Here is an 18,987-nt window from a genome sequence, read left to right as displayed (position 1 = left end):
ACTACAGTTAGAAAGTTCTAACAAAAGCCATATACCCACATCCCATCACTGGCTGATATGGACCAGATCAGGGGATTGGGGGTGGGGTGGGGGCTGGGCACCATGCGTACAACATCAAAAACAGGGAGTGGCAACACTCACGGTCATTGCCGTGGATGATCTGGAAGTTCTTCACAGAAGCCTGTGTGACACGGCCGTGGAAGTTAAGTACATAGGACTGTGTGTCATCATTCCAGACTGGCGTCTTGTTCTGCAGCTCAATGATGCTCTCCGTGTTCTTGTTCTGCCAGCGTGCTAACAGGGTCTCATGTTCCTGGTGGGGTGTGGGGAGCTCACTTGAGCCAGACCCAAGACTTGGCATCATAACCCCCCCAAGGGATCTCTCCCAGGAATGAGGCTTCTTAGGGATCCCTGGACTTCCAGGGTTTCTCAAATTACACCTTGATGGGATTCTTAGAAGCCCGTACAGAGGCTGGAGCCTAGGGAAGCGTTCGATAGAGACTCACATTGCGGGGGCGGATACAGACTCTCTCATGAACCATGTTCATGCCTGGGACGATCACACTCATCTTCCGAGGTCCCTTGAAGCCTAGGACATTTGTCTCCTGGGAAAACAAGAGAATTCAGTACAAGTGTTTACCCATGGAGAGCCTGAACCAGGGAGGTAAAGATGAAGAATAAAATGTCTGCAACATCTACATTTGATGGTCTAATAGTCACCTCTAAATCTAGCACAGGCCAGACTGGTCCCATGTATACCCCAGCTTGCTCCAGTCAGTGGCCGGTCAGCAGTTCAGGTCAGAGTGAGAACAGTGTCCTCACTCAAGTGCACTAGAGTCACACAAACGTCACTCTCTCACCTCATTTCTAACCTAGCCACAGCTTCTGTCAGCTATCCATTCATGTTACACCAGCATCTAAGACCACCAGACAGCCACTAATGCAACCCCTTCTTTCTGCCCTGATCTCCCCCCCCCCCCAACATCTCAGCACAGTAGCCCTTGCAGTGTTAAAGGAGGTTTTCTTCTCCCTGCTGGAGCTGGTGTTCTGTGGTCAGGGCCTTATGTGATTTGGCCCCTACTCCTTAGTTTTCTTGCTATCTTAACTCTCTCTTCTGCAAGCACTCTGCCATCCACAGACATGCACACAGCTGATTTTCACTTCTGATCTTTTCTCAGGAGTTACCTTGGCAAGACCCTCTCTGCCGTCACTCCTACGGGTCTACACACACCTTCACATATACCCATACCTCTACTTGATTTTTCATTCTGAACACTGATCAAGAACGTGCCTATTTCATTTACATACGTTTTATGGCTTGTCTCTCACTAAAGATTAAAATGCCATAGGGTCTTACTGTTTCTGTTTACTATGTCCTAAGTCCAGCCAACACTACCATGAATTTAGACGGTCTCAGGCTGCTTCTCTAAAACTGACCAGCAGATGGCACTATGAGATCATCCAAAGTAACTGCAGAGTCTTAATTGTCCCTAAGAAGTGTCCCCGGTATATCTTCCTTTTAAAAGGAAGAAACCAAGTGTGAACAGAGAATGTTCTTCTATTTATACCCCAATCTTGTTCCTGTTGGTATAATGTTGGCAATTGCCCCAACTCCAAGCTTCCGTTTCCAGACCACGGAGGGAACAGAATCTCTTTTCTGAAACAATTCTGAAAGGCCTCGTACCAACGCAGTGCCTGGCAATGCAGCTGCAGCAGCGAGCTGTGGGTCAAGTACAGAAAGGAACCCAGGCCTCTACTTCCTCCTGTCCAGGAGCCTCCTGGGTCAGGCCACAAGGATGGTTCCCAGAGCTCCCTAGGCAGTTAGCCTGCTGTGACCTGAACCCTGAAGACAGGTTAAGGTCTAGTCCCACACAGGGTCACTCTACAGAAGACAGCCCGTTAGACACAGTCTTGACTACCCATCATGGTAAATGGGGCAGCCCCCAGTCAGGCACCTTGCCCTGGATTCATATCTGCTTAGGAACTAAGGACTCACATAGCACACCGCTGCCAGCTCCTGGCGCAAGGTTCCGCTTTCCAGCGTGGAAGAGGATGCCTTCTGAGGGTTGACGCCATTGTCATAAACGGTGAACTTGGTGCCCATCAGGTTGGACCTGAAGGAAAGGTACACACCCAACAGGCTTACATACCTCTTCCCATGGCACAGGACAGCGCCTTCTCTTCCAAGGAGCCTACACAGCATTCATGGCATGGGCCAGGCCAGACCTGGGAACACAGTGGAAGTACTCCACAAGCTGTTAACTCAAAGGGTTGACTTTCATTTCAGTGAGGAAAATCCAGGGAGTCAGTGTTCATGGGTTTCTCAGAGGGGACAATGGCACTGCTTTTTCTACAAAGTAAGCAGTGTGGCATCTAGGAGGCCTGAGAGCATTCTGCACCTCACGGAGAATGTCTGTCTGTCCTGCCCAGGTTGTGTCCAGCTTACGTTACTCATGTCTTTACTTATTCTTCCTCAATGAGACCTCACTCAGGGCCTCCCCTTCTCACCTCCTCAGGGCTTCTTTGCAGGCCTCTCCCTTGGCTCTGACCAGGGACCCGAAGCAACTCCTCCACTGGGGCCTATATCATTGGCAACACCCTGGTTTGACTTGTCACTCACGCTGGGCCTACTACCCAACACCCTGGAGCAGCCTGGTCCTGTCTGACTCAAGGCTGGGAAGACTCCTTCAGAGATATCAGAAGACTTGCTCGTCCCCTCCCTCCCTCGCCTTCCTGGGAGAACACTGGTACCGCAATTTCCCGATATAGCTATCGCCTCCCCGAGACAAGTCTGTTGGGTCCACAGAGATGAGGTAATTGGAAGTTTTACTCTTCTTTCTCTTCCTGCCCGCCAGGAGGAACACCTTAAAGAGTAGAGTAAGGCAAAGTAACATTACCCATCCGGCCTCTTTGCCCTGCACCCTCCCCCATGTACACACACAAGCACTGGCAAGCCCCTAAGCCCACACAAAACGCTTACTTCTCTGGAGAACCAAGAGGTCAGCCTCAGAGCTGAGCTCCCCTCCTATTCTAGCCTTCCGGCCTTCAAACTGAAAATACATGCCCGGAGGAACCTCACCTTCTTGCCATCCTCACGGTCTAGGTGCAGAAAGTAGGTGGGGTACATGCCGCGGTCCATCCCCTTCTTGTCCCGAGTGATGCGGCATTTGATGGTGATCCCTTGTGGGGCTGGCCTCAGTGCAAACTCCTCTAGATCCTGGACCTCAATATCCACTGGTGGCTCTGGGGCGGCTGGGCTGGGGGCTGAAGCTGCCTCCTGTGGAAAGGGAGAGTAGAAACCCAAATCAAAAGGACACTATGCGCGTGATTGGTGGTCTAGGACAAAAGTCTGCCTCCCGAGTCAGTGAGGGGAAGGAGGGGATCAGGTCGGCGTCCCTGGGATGTGGGTGTGGCCATCCTGCTCCAGGGTCGGCAGCTATCTTCTAGCCCATCCCTTTCCTCAGTAGTTCCTGAGTGGAGTCAGGGATAAGGGCAGGTTCTCAGGAGGTCATCCTGCCCAAGGCCAGCTCTTCCCATACCCTAGCCCCTTGACCTTGCTGAAGAGATAGGAAGTACAGCAGAAAAGCAGAAGAACCCAGCTAGTGAAACTCCACACAGACACCAAGCCCAAGGAAAACTAGCACCGTATGATGTTGTCGTCACACAGACAGCAAGCCCAAGGAAACCTAGCACCGTATGATGTCACATACATGAACTACTTCATGTCCTAGTTTATTGACTTGACACAGCAGAGAGGGGTGGGGGTGGGGTGCCAAAAGGTGTTCATGCCCAGATCAAACTGGCCTGTGGCCATGTTTATGACGGATGGTCATGATGTGAGAGGACCCAGCCCACTGTGGGCGGCACCATCCGTAGGTGGGTGGAGTCCAGCTATGTAAGAAAGCTATCAGAGCATGAACCTGGCACTGAGCTAGCAAGCAGTGTTCCTACACAGGTTCTACTTGAGCTCCCTCGATGATGGACTGTGACCTGACAGTGCAAGCCAAGGGACCCTTTCCTCTCCCGGATGCTTCTGGTCTGTGTTTATCACAACAGAAAACAAACCAGACCACCGCCTACTGGCAGAGCTAACTACTGACGGCAGCCCCCTAGCAGGGATGTAGGTTCCTCCTCACTCACCCGGATGGACTTTCTGCTAGTGGCAGAACTAGGGCGGGTGTTGCTGTTTAGCTGGGAGGAGCTGGAGCTGTTTTCATCCTCATCCTCGTCCTCGTCAAAGCTCATGCTGCTGGAGATGCCTACGGTGAGCAGAGTACAGGTAGGGATGAGCACACACACGGTTTATAGTGGGAATACAGGTGATCCCGTGTGGATGCACATTCAGCCACTGACTCACCTACATCCAGACACTCACAGGGATACCCATCTGCACATACCCTCACAGAGCTGTAAGGACTCCCACTCATCCAGACACATACAAGGACACGGGTTCTCTCTGGTGCACACATGAACTGGGGCTCGTCACGATTCTCCTAGGAATACATCCCCACCACCCAATTTCAGCTCAGCCCCTACCTCACACCTCTTCTTCACTTGCAGTTACATCATCCCTATCTCTTGTGTATCAAAGCCTAAGCTAAGCTGAGCCTGCCCAGGAAAGCTGCACTTCTGACGAGAGGCCATGGATGGCAGAGACCACAGACTTGGGCTCAGTCTGTGGGTGGGTCTGACTCTGCTTCCCCGAGCTTGCCCTGAGCCTGTCCCAGCTGTCCTGCCTGACCCTGAATGTCCCTCTGAGTGGCCTTACAGTTCTTTTCCCATGAAGCAGTCTTTTAGTAGGTTCTTTATAATGGGTGTGGACCTGCAAGGCTATACCCAGGATTCCCTAGGGTTAGGGTTCATGACAGAGAAATTGGGCAGTGAGTTTCCAGGGAGGACCTGCCCTGCTTCCCATCAGACAAACGGACAACTCCTTTCAAAGGGCAAAAGGAAAAAGAAATCTGCATGTAAACCTGGTCCTCGTGGGAGCTAAAGATAGGATAGGCTGCTGGCAGGCTACCCCTGTTCATATTTCTTTCTCTTAACTTGGCCTTATGACGGGTCATGGCCCCAAACTTCTCATTTGATTCCAAGAATGCTCCTCCCCCACATCCAGGGAAGGGCTGGACCAAACATAAGGAGGCTGTGTTCCTGGAGAAGAGAACCTGGGACTGAGCTTTGGTCCCAGCTGGGCCCCCACGGGGCTCACCCTTCCTCTGCATCGTGGCACGGAGGTCCTGCCCACTGGGCTGTGCGCCCCCGCCGGCTGCTGTCTCTCCCGCATCCTTGTCGTGGTCTGACTGTCCCACAGTCAAGATCTGCACTGGGCCTTGGGCCTCAGACTTGTCTTCTGCCAGAGTTGCTGGCCCGCTGGTGCCTGCAGGCCAGATACTCCTGAGTTACATCCCGAGGGAGAAGAAAGCCTGGATGCTCAGGTGACCATGAAGGGGAAGGGATGGATGACAGGACCCTCTGTAAAAACTAATGACTGCTGTCATCCTGTTAATATTATAAATTGTAAAAAGACATGGGCTTCTTTCTTCTCCGATCTTTCCCCACAGATAACTGCCAGGGGTTGAAATACTCCACATCCTTAAGACAGACAGCAACTATCTACAAAATCAACTGCACACTGGAAAGAAGAAGACGGAAAACAAGATCGATCCAAACCGTAATCGAAGGCAGCAGTCTTTCCTGGACACACCAGTTACACATTACACATACTGGTGTAATCGAAGGCAGCAGTCTTTCCTGGACACAGCCAGTTACACATTACACACACTGGTGTAATCGAAGGCAGCAGTCTTTCCTGGACACACCAGTTACACATTACACATACTGGTGTAATCGAAGGCAGCAGTCTTTCCTGGACACAGCCAGTTACACATTACACATACTGGTGTAATCGAAGGCAGCAATCTTTCCTGGACACACCAGTTACACATTACACATACTGCTGTAATCGAAGGCAGCAGTCTTTCCTGGACACACCAGTTACACATTACACATACTGGTGTAATCAAAGGCAGCAGTCTTTCCTGGACACAGCCAGTTACACATTACACACACTGGTGTAATCGAAGGCAGCAGTCTTTCCTGGACACACCAGTTACACATTACACATACTGGTGTAATCGAAGGCAGCAGTCTTTCCTGGACACAGCCAGTTACACATTACACATACTGGTGTAATCGAAGGCAGCAGTCTTTCCTGGACACAGCCAGTTACACATTACACATACTGCTGTTCTTTACACACTCACACGCGTACAGTATGCTCACATACATCATTAAAAATAGGGCCCTCCCTCAAAGACTGTGGCTGACATAAAGTCATCTTCCAGAGCACATGGTCTCCCATTCCACGTGCCCCGTCATCATCTTACAGAGCCTGGCTTCTTTACATTTCCTGCCCAAGGGGCCACAGCTTTAGTAGCAGAAACAAGATCTGGCCCATAGGTAGCAGCCTCTCTGCCTGGCCGAGCTTTGCTTAGTGTTACAGCCAGCTCCCGAAGCCCAAGGATCCTGCCTGACACCCCACTGTCCAACTATGACACAGTAGCCTAGAAATCAATGGCTATGAACAAGGACTGAAGAAACAGTAGCCAGGAAACAGGACTTGGGGAAGTGGCCACCATCACTGTCATTGATCTCTGGGGACCTGTTTGACTGAGGAGCAGAGAAAACATACTGGTGTGTGGGTTTAAGAGTCCTGGGGACAAGAACGGAAGTTGGGAGAAATCTACATAAGGTAGAACTGGCAGCAAATGCGGGGGGGGGGGGGCAGAGCACTTCTGCCAAAGGGAGCGTCCTAGCTTGATACTGGATGGACAGAGCTCAGGCTAAGGTAGGCTGGGAGGAAATGGGTGATCCTGAGTCATAGCTTAGCTAAACTTCACTTCCTGGCAGTTTAGCGAGGCCTTCCACACCCACAAACTAGCCAAGGTACTCATGAACTAGACAAGGCCCACTGATGGGCACCCTGAGGTCACATTCAATGAGACTGCTCACACTATACCACCTTGAAGTCAGGAGGATAAGCTCTGCCCTCCCCCTGACCCCCCAGTGAGGTCAGGCCTCTGGGAGGTGTGAGCAGAAGCCAGGCTAACTAACCTTTATGCTTTCCCTTCTTCTCCTTCCTAGGGGCTCCACCCTGGCCCCCAGATGCAGCCGCTCCCTTGGATTTCTTGGCTGAGGCTGGTGCTGGTGGGCGGGTGGCTCCCAGCTGTACACTGGCAATCGAGTCGGCCTCTTGAACTGCTCAGGAGAGAACCCAAGAAAGAAAAGAATGGGTGTTGGTGAGATCAGAGCTCCCGCTTCCCACCTCAGCCCTTGTGTGGCTCTTCACCCACAGTATCAACCCGGTCATCGCAAACAGACAACGGACAAGGGTGGGCCCTCTGCGCACTACACTGAAGTTGACAGCTGGGAACCAAAGCTCTGGGTTCTGCCAACTGTTCTGAGCCTGGGCATGTACAGTGTGTGAGTGTGTGTGTGTGTGTGTGTTTGTGTGTGATGAGGATGTGCCATGAAAGATGGGAAGGACACAATGCCCACATCTTCTGAAAGAGACTGAAGCCAAGAAAGGCATCTTGGCACTCTAGAAAGCCTGCTGAGGCCTTGGGTGCTGAGCTCATGGGATCCATTGTGAGGGAGGAAGGGCTCTGTCAAACAAAGAGCTGGGTACACCAGCGGGAAAGTATAGGAAAGGCGCAGCTGGTGCCATCCACATTCTCCACACAGTGAGACCCCAAGCTGCTCAAAATCGATCAACAGTTTCTGAAAGCTCCTAAGACCAGCAGCCTCCTTCCTGGTAGGCTTCCTGCATTTCCTTCCTCAACCTTGCCCCACTCTGCACCCAGCTGCACCAGGCTGGCCTAGTCCCCTGTATGAACCACACTCCTTTCATGTTACGAGTCCTCGCCTGCACCGTCCTTCCCATCTGACCGATTCTTACTTCAGATTTCCTGGAAGCACCAGCGAGAGCTAGGACCCTGCTCTCCTCACATGGCCTGTTTACAATTATAACCACCTGCCGACATTCTCTCCCACCTAGACCAGAAGCTCTGTGGGAACAGAGACCACACCTGGATGCTCACACAGCACCCACAGCCACAGATTCATGGTTGTGTATCACAGAGCTTGGCAACAGGTCAAACGTCTCTGGAGAGTGTCAGTTCTGATGTCACACCCTTACCTCTTCTGGAAGTGAGCCCCTGCGTTAACACCAAGAGCCAGCAGAGGGCAGCAAACCCCATCTATCTCCTATCTCCTTCCCTCTCTCTCACACACAAACATAGTGGCACCAAACCTAAGAAGAAAACCCTGGACACCCAGGTGCAAAAGATCCACACCTGGGTAGATGAAATTCCCATAGGCTAGGTGCTGCTGAGGCACTAAGTGTGAGTATACGTGTAAGTGAAGGAGCCCTCAGCCAGAAACAGCGACCTACAGGTCAGAAGCTAGACATTCTGAGGATGCAAGAGCTCAGAGAGGAAGGAGGCAGGTGACCCAGGAGCTCCTAGGAGAGAGTGCTGGTGGGTGCAAGATCTCAGAGACATGCGTCAGGTCAGAAACCTGGACTTTGGCGCTCCCTAATCCATCACTGTAACCACCTGGCTCAGGAGGTGGCATTCTGAACATAAGCAGGATTGCAAGGCTGAGGATGTCTCACTTGGCCTGAACCAGGTACAACACTCAATCAGGGCAAACCCTACAGGATGAATCCCTAAGCTCCGCCCACTCCCAGTCCCCCTAGCATCCTGACCCCCAGGATATGGTAACCCATGCAGGGGATTCCCTAGGCTGGCTGTCTCTGGGGCAGACAGAGAGTGTACCTTGGTAGCTGGTGCTGCCACTGCTGCTGAGGTAGGACTCCACCAGGGGGGCTTGCTCCTCTGACTGCCGGGCTCGCCGACTCCGGGGCCGTCCATCTGCATTGGCCTGTACCATCAAGGGCTCTTGGCGCTTCTTCTTCTGCTTCTGTTCCAACAGGGCCCGCTACAAGAGGCACAGGGTAGGCACACAGGTGGACTGGCCCACTACCTCCTCTAGGAGGAAGGGGTTCCCACAGAGGGGCCAAGAGGAGCACCCTGATCACCAGGCTGGGTTCCAGGAGTTGTATTAGGGTCTCTAGCCCACCCTGTCTGGGTCAGGACTCATGTTATTGGCATCTTCTGACTAGCTGTCAGCCTGGCAGAAGAGGCAAGGACTGGGGTAGGGTTAATATAACACAAACCAGGTAAAGGAGAAGAGGGCTTATTCTCTACCCAATCAGACAGCGATCAGCCTCACTTACCTGCCGGTCGAGCTTCTGCTGCCTCAGGTTGCTGCCCTCATCATCTAGGACACTGCAGAGGGAGAACAAAGGATTCAGGGCTGCCCAGTAAGACTCCAGGAGGTGGTTCAGAACCCAGCCCCATCTTTTAAACTCTACCATGGTTCCCAGTGAATTCATGTGGTAAAGGGAGAAAAACAGAGGCTGCCATCTAGGAGCTAATTCAAGATAAGAAGGGAGGGGTGTCATTCAGTGGTAGAGCACTTGTCTAGTGAGCAGAAGACCCTGGGCTGGGTGTGGTGCAGTACTCCTATAAGCCCAGCCCTAGGAAGACTAAGGCAGGAGGACTGGAGTTCAAGGTCAGCCTGGACTACCTGACACCCTGTCTTAAAACAAAACAACAAAAACAACAGAAAACAAAAAGCCAAGCCATCTTTCTGCCCTGATAGAAGCTTCTTCTCCTCCATTACCCTGAGAACTTCCGAGCCAGCCTGGCCCCGGATAAGAACAGGATGAAACCCCTTCAGATCCCTGAGCAGGGCCAGGCCTAAGTGACAACCAGAGGAGCCTAAGCAGGGGCACCACTCACTACTAACCAATCCCAAGAAGGCCAGCCTTCATGCCAGGACTTGTTTCTGCCAGTTCACTACCGTCATCACATCTGATTCTTCTACCTTTCAACCCTTTTGGGGAAAAGCTGGGTCTTCTGGGGGCAGATCATCTCCCTATTGTAAGTTTCTGGTTCCCAGGCAAGATTAAGGGATATACTGACACAGCCTCTGTACATAGCATCCTCATTTGGAGAGGTTAAAATACCAACCAGTTTCCCCCAGGACCAGGCCGGGCAGACACAATGCACAGCCCAGCAGATGACTATTAGCCTGGCCACTGGCACAGCAGAGGTTGTACCAAGGGCATCAGACCCTTGAGTCTTACCAGTCCCAGGTCAGGCAGCCTCTTTTCACACAGGCTGTCCCCGACGCTTAAAGAAGGCAGAATACGTAACAGGGAACTGGTAGTTTAAACCACTTAGCTTTCTTGCTAGTTCAAGACACCTCAAGCCCAAATTCTATGAAATGCCAACTCAAGATGTTGCCAGGAGGTGGCGGTGGAACCTGAGACCCAGAGTTCCAGAAGCCCCAGGCTGCTCCTCATAGTTATATGCTGGAGACTAGCTGAACCAGACCCAGCAGATGGCGACAAGCTCAAGTAGGCATGAGTGCATAGGGTTTGAGGGGGGCTGTAAGGAAGTGTATGAGTGGCTTCCATGTATGTGCACAAGAGTGTGCAGACACCTGTGTTAAGAAGTAGGCTTGCTTGTGTAAAGGCGAGTACGGTATATGTGTGGATGGTTTGAATATCCTTTGGCCAGGAAGTAGCACTGTTAGGTGTGGTCTTGTTGGAGTGGGTGTGGCCTTGTTGGAGGAAGTGTGTCACTGTGGAGGTAGGCTTTGAGACCCTCCCCCTAGCTGCCTGGAAGACAGTCTTCTCCTCATTGCCTTCTGAACAAGAAGTAGAACTCTCAGCTACTCCAGCGCCATGCCTGCTGGTATGACAATGGGCTGAACTTCTGAACCTGTAAGCCAGCCACAGTTAAATGTTGTCCTTTATAAGAGTTGCCTTGGTCATGGTGTCTCTTCATAGCAATGGAAACCCTAACTAAGACAAATGGCAAAAGACAAGGTCAAAATTACTCCAAAATTGAGGTGAAGCCCTGCTTGCCTTCTGACAGCTGAACTGACATGTCCCTTAACTACTTGTGGAGCCAGTCCACCCACTGCCACTCACCTTTCTGGTCACCCAGGACTACTATGCACCATTTTACCTGATGGCTCTCCCAAATACATGACACCTGGGTAGAAGGCCTTCTCTTAGCACCTCTGTATTGATCTTTGAGGAGCCCCAACTGTTTTGTAGGACTGTGTACAAAATGGCCTCATTTACCAACCCCCCAGCTTCTAGAAGACAGGAGAGGACAGCTCACAGACAAGCCTCTAAGCCCCAGTCTTCCCCAGAGAGCCTGCCTGCCCAAGAGCACGGCTGTATCTGGTGCTCCTAGATGCATTACCAGGACCCAAGGCCTCTACAAGCTGCCTAAAACTTTGTTGTGGCCGAACTTGCCATGGAAGGCACACTGACCCTGAGTTGTAGCACTTCTAGAAACCTAAGTCTCTTGGGTCTCTAGAAAGAGCAGAGGTGTCAGGAAATCAAGACACCAAGAGTCTCAAAAGACCTGGGAGGCCACAGCTGCCTACCACTCTACTACTTACATCAGTGGCACAAGGACAGAGCCCTCCCGGCAACTGATACCCAAGCCTCACTGACCAGACCAAGGCCCATAGCAGCACACACTCTGCTTCTAGAATACGGGTGAGAAATGCCCGCTCTATCCAGTGATCCCTGTTGGCAGGAGCTGAAGGGTCTGAAATCCAGAGATGCTCTGGTTGGGCCTGGCAGCCTCTGATCCTTGCATCTGTGTGCTGGCAACCTGGCCTCAGAAGTCCCTGTGTGATCTCCACAGGTCAGTATTCACCTCTGTGCCAGAGGGAGAGGATATTTACCTTTTACTAGAAGTCACAGGCTACATTCTTTCCAAGCACAGTGTTGGGGTCAGAGGCAGCCACCTGGTATCATTCCAGGTGTTGGTCTCGGCTAAGCATACCAAAGAACATGCCTTCCTCGGTGCCAATGAAAATGTCTAGGGACATCTAGGAAAAGTAAGACGCACATCAGCAAAGCCATCTCCTGAAAGAGAGGCTCCCGAGGCAGCTTGGTAACAAAAGATGTTTCTGGAAGTGGTGACCTCACTGCCTGGTGCCACACGGGGAGGTGTTTTCCTGTCACAGGAACTGTCACACAGCCCTGGACTTTCCATACAGTTGTGTCTGGGGTCAGAGGCTGTTTTCCACGAGCACGGTCCTTCCTTTCCCACTGTCTTCCACATTTCCTGGTTGGGAAGAGGGACACTGAGCCATAGGTTTTAGTACCATTGGCTAGCAGATAAGATACAGGTAGTGATAAACTAGCCTGCCTCCATCTTGGGCTGATAAGCCATCTTATATTAAAGACAAACTAGGTTCACTCCTGTTTATGATGAAATGTGTTTCTCAAGGATTGGGCTAGGCCCCACCTGTAACCTTAACTACAAATGCCTTTGTTTCAAGAGGTTGTTATGACCGCCTCACTATTACCACCATGCCTTTGTTACAGAAGGCTGTTAGGACCACCTGGTTATGCTTATGTTTTGCTTCTGTGATTCCCCACTGATTTGCCTGCCGAATCCCCTATTTGGAAATCCCTACTACTGAGCTATAAAAATCTTCTCTTCCCTTCATCCAATTCGGATCTCTTGAACCCTGCCTTAGGGAGAGAGAGCCTGTGTACATGAATAAAACTTGAACTAATTTGGTCATGATTTGGTTGGTGGTCTTTCTCCTCACATCCATAAGGAGGAACTTAACTATGGCTTTCAGAGAAAGGTGAGCACAAGGGAACAGGGTCTGAGAGATTCTAGAAGTCACAGGGAATACAGATGGGCCCAGAGAGCTACCCAGCACTTTACTCAGTGGTGGCGGGTATGTTCAAAAGGAATGGCGCACGGCACGGGGGTGGGGTGGGGTGGCTTCAAGGAATGGCCCCCTCTAGGTCCAGCAGGATGCTTGGAGGAGGTCCTATAATAGCCCATCCACATAACACAGAGAAAGCCAGATGTATAGGAGAGCTGTGTGGATACTGGGCGATCACAGTCATAGGGCAGTGACAAGCTTGCATTGGAAGGGTATTCTAGTAAGGACAAAGCACATGGGCACAGACAAGCTCCCTGGTGAATAACAAAAGAATCCCCAGCACAGCAGCTTGTACTGAGGAACAGTGACAATAATGACGGTTGTCTCAAGGGGGAGCAGAACCAAGGCTCCCTCCCTGCCTCCACCCATCCAGCCCTGCCTCTCTGGCTCCCCTGAGGCTCCATTCCTGGGGTGTGTCTTTCTCACAACACCTCCCAGGCCTGCCTCTCTGATGGGCACCATTCTAGGCTGCACTAAATGATAACCATTCAAGGAGACATTAATGGCTTTTTAATGACGCTGGTTCCAATTATGGAATCACTGCCAAGCCCAGGCTGCCAGCTGCAGCCCCGCCAGGAGGCTCAGATGGAGACAGGACACTGATGGATGGGTCTCCCAGCTGACCCTGGCGGCTCCTTCATTATGGTCACCTCCTACTGGCAGCCAGACCTAGAAGGCCAAGGAATGTTCCAGTCGTGGCTCCAGTCTTCAGAATCCCCCCAGTTTAGCTGCTCTATGCCAGGGTCAAAAAGGCTGTAACTTCAACTCCCATAGAGTCAAGCTATCTACAGCCATTTACACCGCTGGAGGGAATCAGTCTAGGGACTTCTACTGTAGGCTGGGAAAGCCCAGTATGACCAGACCACTGTTTTTAGGAAACCTGTTTCCATCCTTCTCTACATTTTACATTCCACTTTGGCTTTGTTATTTTCCCTTTCTTTTTTTTTTTAATTGGATATTTTCTTTATTTACATTTCAAATATTATCCCGGTTCCTGGTTTCCCCTATGGAAAACCACCATCCACTTCCCCCTCCTCCTGCTCACCAACCCACCCACTCCCACTTCCTGGCCCTGGCATTCCCCCATACTGGAGCATAGAGCCTTCACAGGACCAAGGCCTACTCTTCCCATTGATGACCGACTAAGCCATTCTTTGCTACATATGCAGCTGGAGCTGTGAGTCCCACCATGTGTTTTCTTTGGTTGGTGGTTTAGTCCCCGAGAGCTCTGGGGGTACTGGTTAGTTCATATTGTTGTTCCTCCTATGGGGCTGCAAACCCCATTCAGCTCCTTGGGTCCTTTCTCTAGCTCCTTCATTGGGGACCCTGTGCTCAGGCCAATGGATGGCTGTGAGCATCCACTTCTCTATTTGTCAGGCACTGGCAGAGCCTCTCAGGAGACAGCTATATCAGGCTCCTGTCAGCAAGCACTTGTTGGCATCCACAATAGTGTCTGGGTTTGATGATTATATATGGGATGGATTCCCAGGTGCACACAGATGATATGCACTCACTGATAAGTGGATATTACCCCAGAAGCTCAGAATACCCAAGATACAATTCACAAACCACTCAAGGAGAAGGAAGACCAAAGTGTGGATACTTCGAACCTTCTTAGAAGGAGGAACAAAACACCCACGGAAGGAGTTACAGAGACAAAGTGTGGAGTAGAGACTGAAGAAATGACCATCCAGAGACTGACTCACCTGGGGATACATTCCACTTTGTAATCTCCAGCTAATCCACTGTTACTATCAGAGGCACAGGCACAGGGCAATGTAGAGACAAGACTCAGCCATCTGTATCCACGTCTGCTTTACAACCTGTAAACCCTTTCTGTCTACATCCTTCCTTCCCTCAGCAGCAGAAGCTGCTCGGAACCCAGGAACCAGAGCAAGGGGCTCTAAGGACAAGCAGCCCTGAGTATGAGGCTGCAAGTCTGTGCCGAATGCCAGAATGAGGGAAGTGCATATCTGTAGCTCCCACTGCCTAGCAGCTGCGTGGCACATGGCTGGAAATGGGGGCACTTCCATAAATGGAGAGGAGCTCTCAAGTCCGAGGATGAGCCATCGGCAGCACCTTTCCGGCCAGGGGTTCCTAAGCACAGTAGGTAAATTAAAGCTACTGGTGGCCTTGGCCTTGGCTTGCTAATTCAGAACTACTGGGGGGACATAACAATTTTGTTCTTTGAGGCAAGTACCATAGGGTTCTCTAATAATCAGCCATGCAAATGACTTTTTGTAACCACAGCTGGTAATCTTTAAAGAATAAAAAACTAGTTTCCAGAAGGAATTGCTTGAGATTGTCAAAAATAGACGCCTGAGGTTAAGCCTGGCAGCAGAACTGAAGGTGTGTGTGGACGTGGGGGGTGGGGGTGGGGTCTAACAAGATCCAAAAGGGCGGGAAACCCAAAGTCTTGCTTAGACTCAACACAAGGAAGCGCTTTCCATTCACAACTGGCTGATGGAAGATGCTTGGCAGGAATACATACATACATACATACATACATACATACATACACACACAAAGAAACTGTAAGGGCCTGGGGAGCCCATGCAGCCTGAGATTCTCTAGGGTGGGAACTGTACCTTTCAGGGGTTCAGGAGGCCTCACTGTGATGGGACCAGGAAGTCCAGGAATTCCTAAAAGTTGTCTGAAGTTTGACAGCACTTTGATTTATAGAGGTAGCATTTTCTCTATGCTGGGTAGTGCTGGAGGTTCAGCTAGATGTCACATGAGGTGCCTGCTCACAAGGAGTTCATGATTTGGTGAAGAAAACCCTGGGCACTGCAGGCAAGAACACTGAGAATGGGTGTTAAGGAAAGGCTCTGCATTTAAAAGTGCTTATTCCTCTTGCAGAGAACCTGAGTTCAGTTCCCAGCACCCACATGGCAAATTTACACCTGCCTGTAACTCTAGTTCCATGGGACCTCTTGCCCTCTCCTTGCTTCCATGGGCTTCCATGTGGTACACATAAATTTACACAGGCGTACACACACACACACACACACACACACACACACATGCAAATAAACAACCACCAACTGCACAGGCCTATAACAGGCCTGAAGCTACAGTCCTTCCTTGGAACTCCACCCACCTACAACTTATAAAAAAGCTGCAGAGTCAAACATTACAGGCATCTAATACTCTTCAAGAATACAGGTAACAGGAGATGGGAAAAAATGACTCTAGTTGTTGATCTTTATAAATGGAATGGCTCCCTTTTAAGTCAGAATGTGAGCTTAATCCATGATCATTAGAAACTGAGCCAAAATTACCCCTAAGAAGATTAGCACCAACTATCACTGCTTTGAGGAAAATGAGCTGAGCCAAGGGAATGCAGGATGCAAGAGAGAGAGAGAGAGAGAGAGAGAGAGAGAGAGAGACAGACAGACAGACAGACAGACAGAGACAGAGAGAGAGAGCCTTTCAGAAGCGCTAACAAGTCAGTCTCTCTCCCCCATACACCACATTCCAGTCTGAAGTGCTGTGGCATTAGGGAAAACCTCACACTAGGCAAAGCACGTGTATGCATGCTGCCCCCTGCCTAGCTGCCAAGAACTGTGCTTTGTCTTCTGTCCCAGTTTTCTGCCACCAGACAGACCTGTGGCTTTGCCTGCAATCCACAGCCTAGTGATGCAAAGGGCCATTTGGATCGCCTCTCAGCACAGGTCTTCCCTACTAGGAAGTCTATTCCCAAACCCAGTGCTTTTCCAGGCTCTGCGCATGCTCAGAAAGACTGAACAGGGCAGAGGAGGCTCCTCCTGATGGCAGCCCACCCCCAGCTGAATACCCACTCTCCCCACTGCACAGAACAAGAAGGCAGGTGACAGGAAGGGAGAGAGGAAGCAGGGTGGGCCACAGGGTGCCAAGCTGCCTTCAGGGCTAGGCTTCCAGGGTGGCAGGATTCTGTGCTTTCAGCTGAGTGTGGGAGGGAGAATGGGGGATGGTTAGGCTTAGGCTGGGTTGAGTGCCAATCACCCATTTCAGGATATCAATGCCCTGGGCACTTGCAATAGAGTTCTCAGAGATAATCCTATCTCCCAGAGGTCTCTTTTCCTAGGCGCAGACTAAACCCTCTTAGCTTGAGGTAGATTTTTTTTTTTTTCTCTACAAGCTTTGCAAGTTGCTTTAGTCCTTGGGTCCCTGGTAGAATCAGTCTTGAACCATAACCAGCCAAGCCTTCCATTTTGCAAAACCTAAGCACAGCATTATTGCCACAGTCACAGTGTAGCCTGTGGCTGGCCACTACCCAACAACTGATCTCCTTGAAGATACTTCCACAGCACTATTGTCTGTTCAGTCCATAGGCACTGCCTTCCACCTCTGCTGGCAGACAAATGGTCAGAGATACTCTGTAAGGCTGCACATGAGTCAAGAAAATACCAGAATGGCCTCAGCACTATCTGCACCCTCATCCTGGATATATGTCAAGGGCACATAGTCTTCTGAGTTAGTACAACTCAGGCCCCAGTTCCCAATTGGAGGTTTCTCCCTTATCCATGTGAGACTGAGGTGTGGGCTCACATGTCTGCAGGAGCCTGTGTATGACTCTCTGTCTACATGTGTCTCTGTGTGTGTTGGTGGTAAGACAGAAAATAACTCAAAAAGCCCCCACAGAGGCTGAGCTCAGAGGCAATAATTATTCTCGAGAAAAAATCGCTGAATTCCCAGGCCTATGACAGGTGCCTGTTGGTAGAAAGACCCGCTTTTAACAAGCTTCAGGCAGTTCGAGCTGGTTTCTAATTGGGGTTCTGTCTGGACCGACTCTTTGGAAGGACTCTGTCAGGATCACTTTCCTTCATGGGCTATGTGGGTCCTGAGTGTCTGATTCTGCAAACCAACAAATGTGCACCTGGGTCAGCAATAAAAAGTGGGTCTTAGCAGTCCAGCTCCCTTTTTACACACATGCCTCTTCAGGAGGCTTTAGAGACAGCCCGGTAGCCCATGGCAACTAGAGAGCCAATGAGTGGCCACGGATGTGGCGCTGCTATGGCAATGAGCTCTTTTCCCTGGTAATAGAATTGAGTAGTGGATGGAGAAAGGCCTGCACCTGTGTGAGGCTGGAGACCACCCCTCCCCCACCACCCACACAAGAAAACCCGAGTCTCTCTTAGGTCTGCCCAACCAAGTATCCAGGAACAGGAGGTTGGTCAATGCTCTTGAGTGCACGTGAGCGTGTGTGAGAGCAATTCTCTGAATTGTGAGCTAGTTCCACTAACAAGCATCTCTGAAAGGTACTGAATAGTACTTATGAGTAGGTAATACGGTGTATTCCTATACGCACAGATTTGAATGTATGCACCTGTGCAGCCCCCAAATTAAGGTCTACTGAGATATATGGGTACATGTAAGCTGCCATGTGGCCTGGGTTCTAACCATCTCAGCAAATCCATGCTTTGGGGATATGAACTGAACAGCAGGGACATATTTGGCCCAGCGCGCAGATGCTCTGTTTGTGTGCAAGCGTGAAGATGCAGGGATGTGTGCGCACAAGCTATCCAGACGCATGTCCTGGGTGCTGGGCCTAGGGGGCGGCTGGCTCACAGCAGTTCCTTTCTCCATGTGCCACCCGACTCAACAAGGCTAGAGATCTTTTAAGAAGCTTTGGGTGTTGAGAAGGGTGGAAAAGGGCAGGTGGCTTTGAGGCCCTCAAAGTTGGGATGGAAAAGCCCGGCACCTCCAACCCGCGCTCCCGGTGTTGGAAAGGAGACTGAGGGAGCAGTACCCTGCCTCCAGGCCAGATGGCCCCGACCGACGCTGCATCCCGACTCGGAGGATGGTGGGTGCCCTGGCTGCGCGCTCCCGTCCTCCTCCCCGCCCTCAGCGTTGGAATGGGGGTCCGAACATGCCCTGGAGCCGGGGAAGCCGGGCCCGCGTACCTGTAAGGAATCCAGTCGGAATGCGGCTTGGAAGTCATGTCTCCCGGGGGCGGGGCGGCGGCTGCGGCTCCGGTGGCCGGGACCGCTCGGGGCTGGCGCGGGGACCCTGCTCAACTCTCGGGCCGCCCCGGGCCGCATCCTCCCCGGCCCGACCGCTGGGCCCCGCCGAGGCCCTCTCTGCACGCCAGGGCCCCGGCCGCGGGCTCCCAGAACGGTTGTCTGTGCGCGGTGCAGCGCTCGGGAGAGGCGGCGGGAGTGC

General features: G+C 51.4%; 1 protein-coding gene across 1 annotated transcript in view; it reads right to left on the bottom strand.

Annotated features, from left to right (window-relative positions):
* Positions 1-18,987, bottom strand: part of Tub (tubby bipartite transcription factor) — a 23,580-nt gene extending 4,593 nt beyond the window's left edge. Inside the window, exons 1-11 of the mRNA NM_021885.4 lie at positions 18,729-18,987; positions 9,299-9,350; positions 8,838-9,000; positions 7,114-7,257; positions 5,210-5,377; positions 4,141-4,259; positions 3,080-3,277; positions 2,752-2,864; positions 1,997-2,114; positions 507-605; positions 142-313 (exon numbers count right to left, since the gene is read on the bottom strand). Coding sequence (NP_068685.1) covers positions 142-313; positions 507-605; positions 1,997-2,114; positions 2,752-2,864; positions 3,080-3,277; positions 4,141-4,259; positions 5,210-5,377; positions 7,114-7,257; positions 8,838-9,000; positions 9,299-9,350; positions 18,729-18,766 — 1,384 coding nt within the window. The 5' untranslated portion in view covers positions 18,767-18,987. The remainder of the gene's footprint in view (positions 1-141; positions 314-506; positions 606-1,996; positions 2,115-2,751; positions 2,865-3,079; positions 3,278-4,140; positions 4,260-5,209; positions 5,378-7,113; positions 7,258-8,837; positions 9,001-9,298; positions 9,351-18,728) is intronic.

The sequence above is a fragment of the Mus musculus genome, chromosome 7 (genome assembly GCF_000001635.26).
Source record: "Mus musculus strain C57BL/6J chromosome 7, GRCm38.p6 C57BL/6J".
NCBI classification, from domain to species: Eukaryota; Metazoa; Chordata; class Mammalia; order Rodentia; family Muridae; genus Mus; species Mus musculus.
The sequence above is the reverse complement of the archived record's forward strand: the minus strand, read 5'-3'. Positions and strand labels throughout refer to the sequence as shown.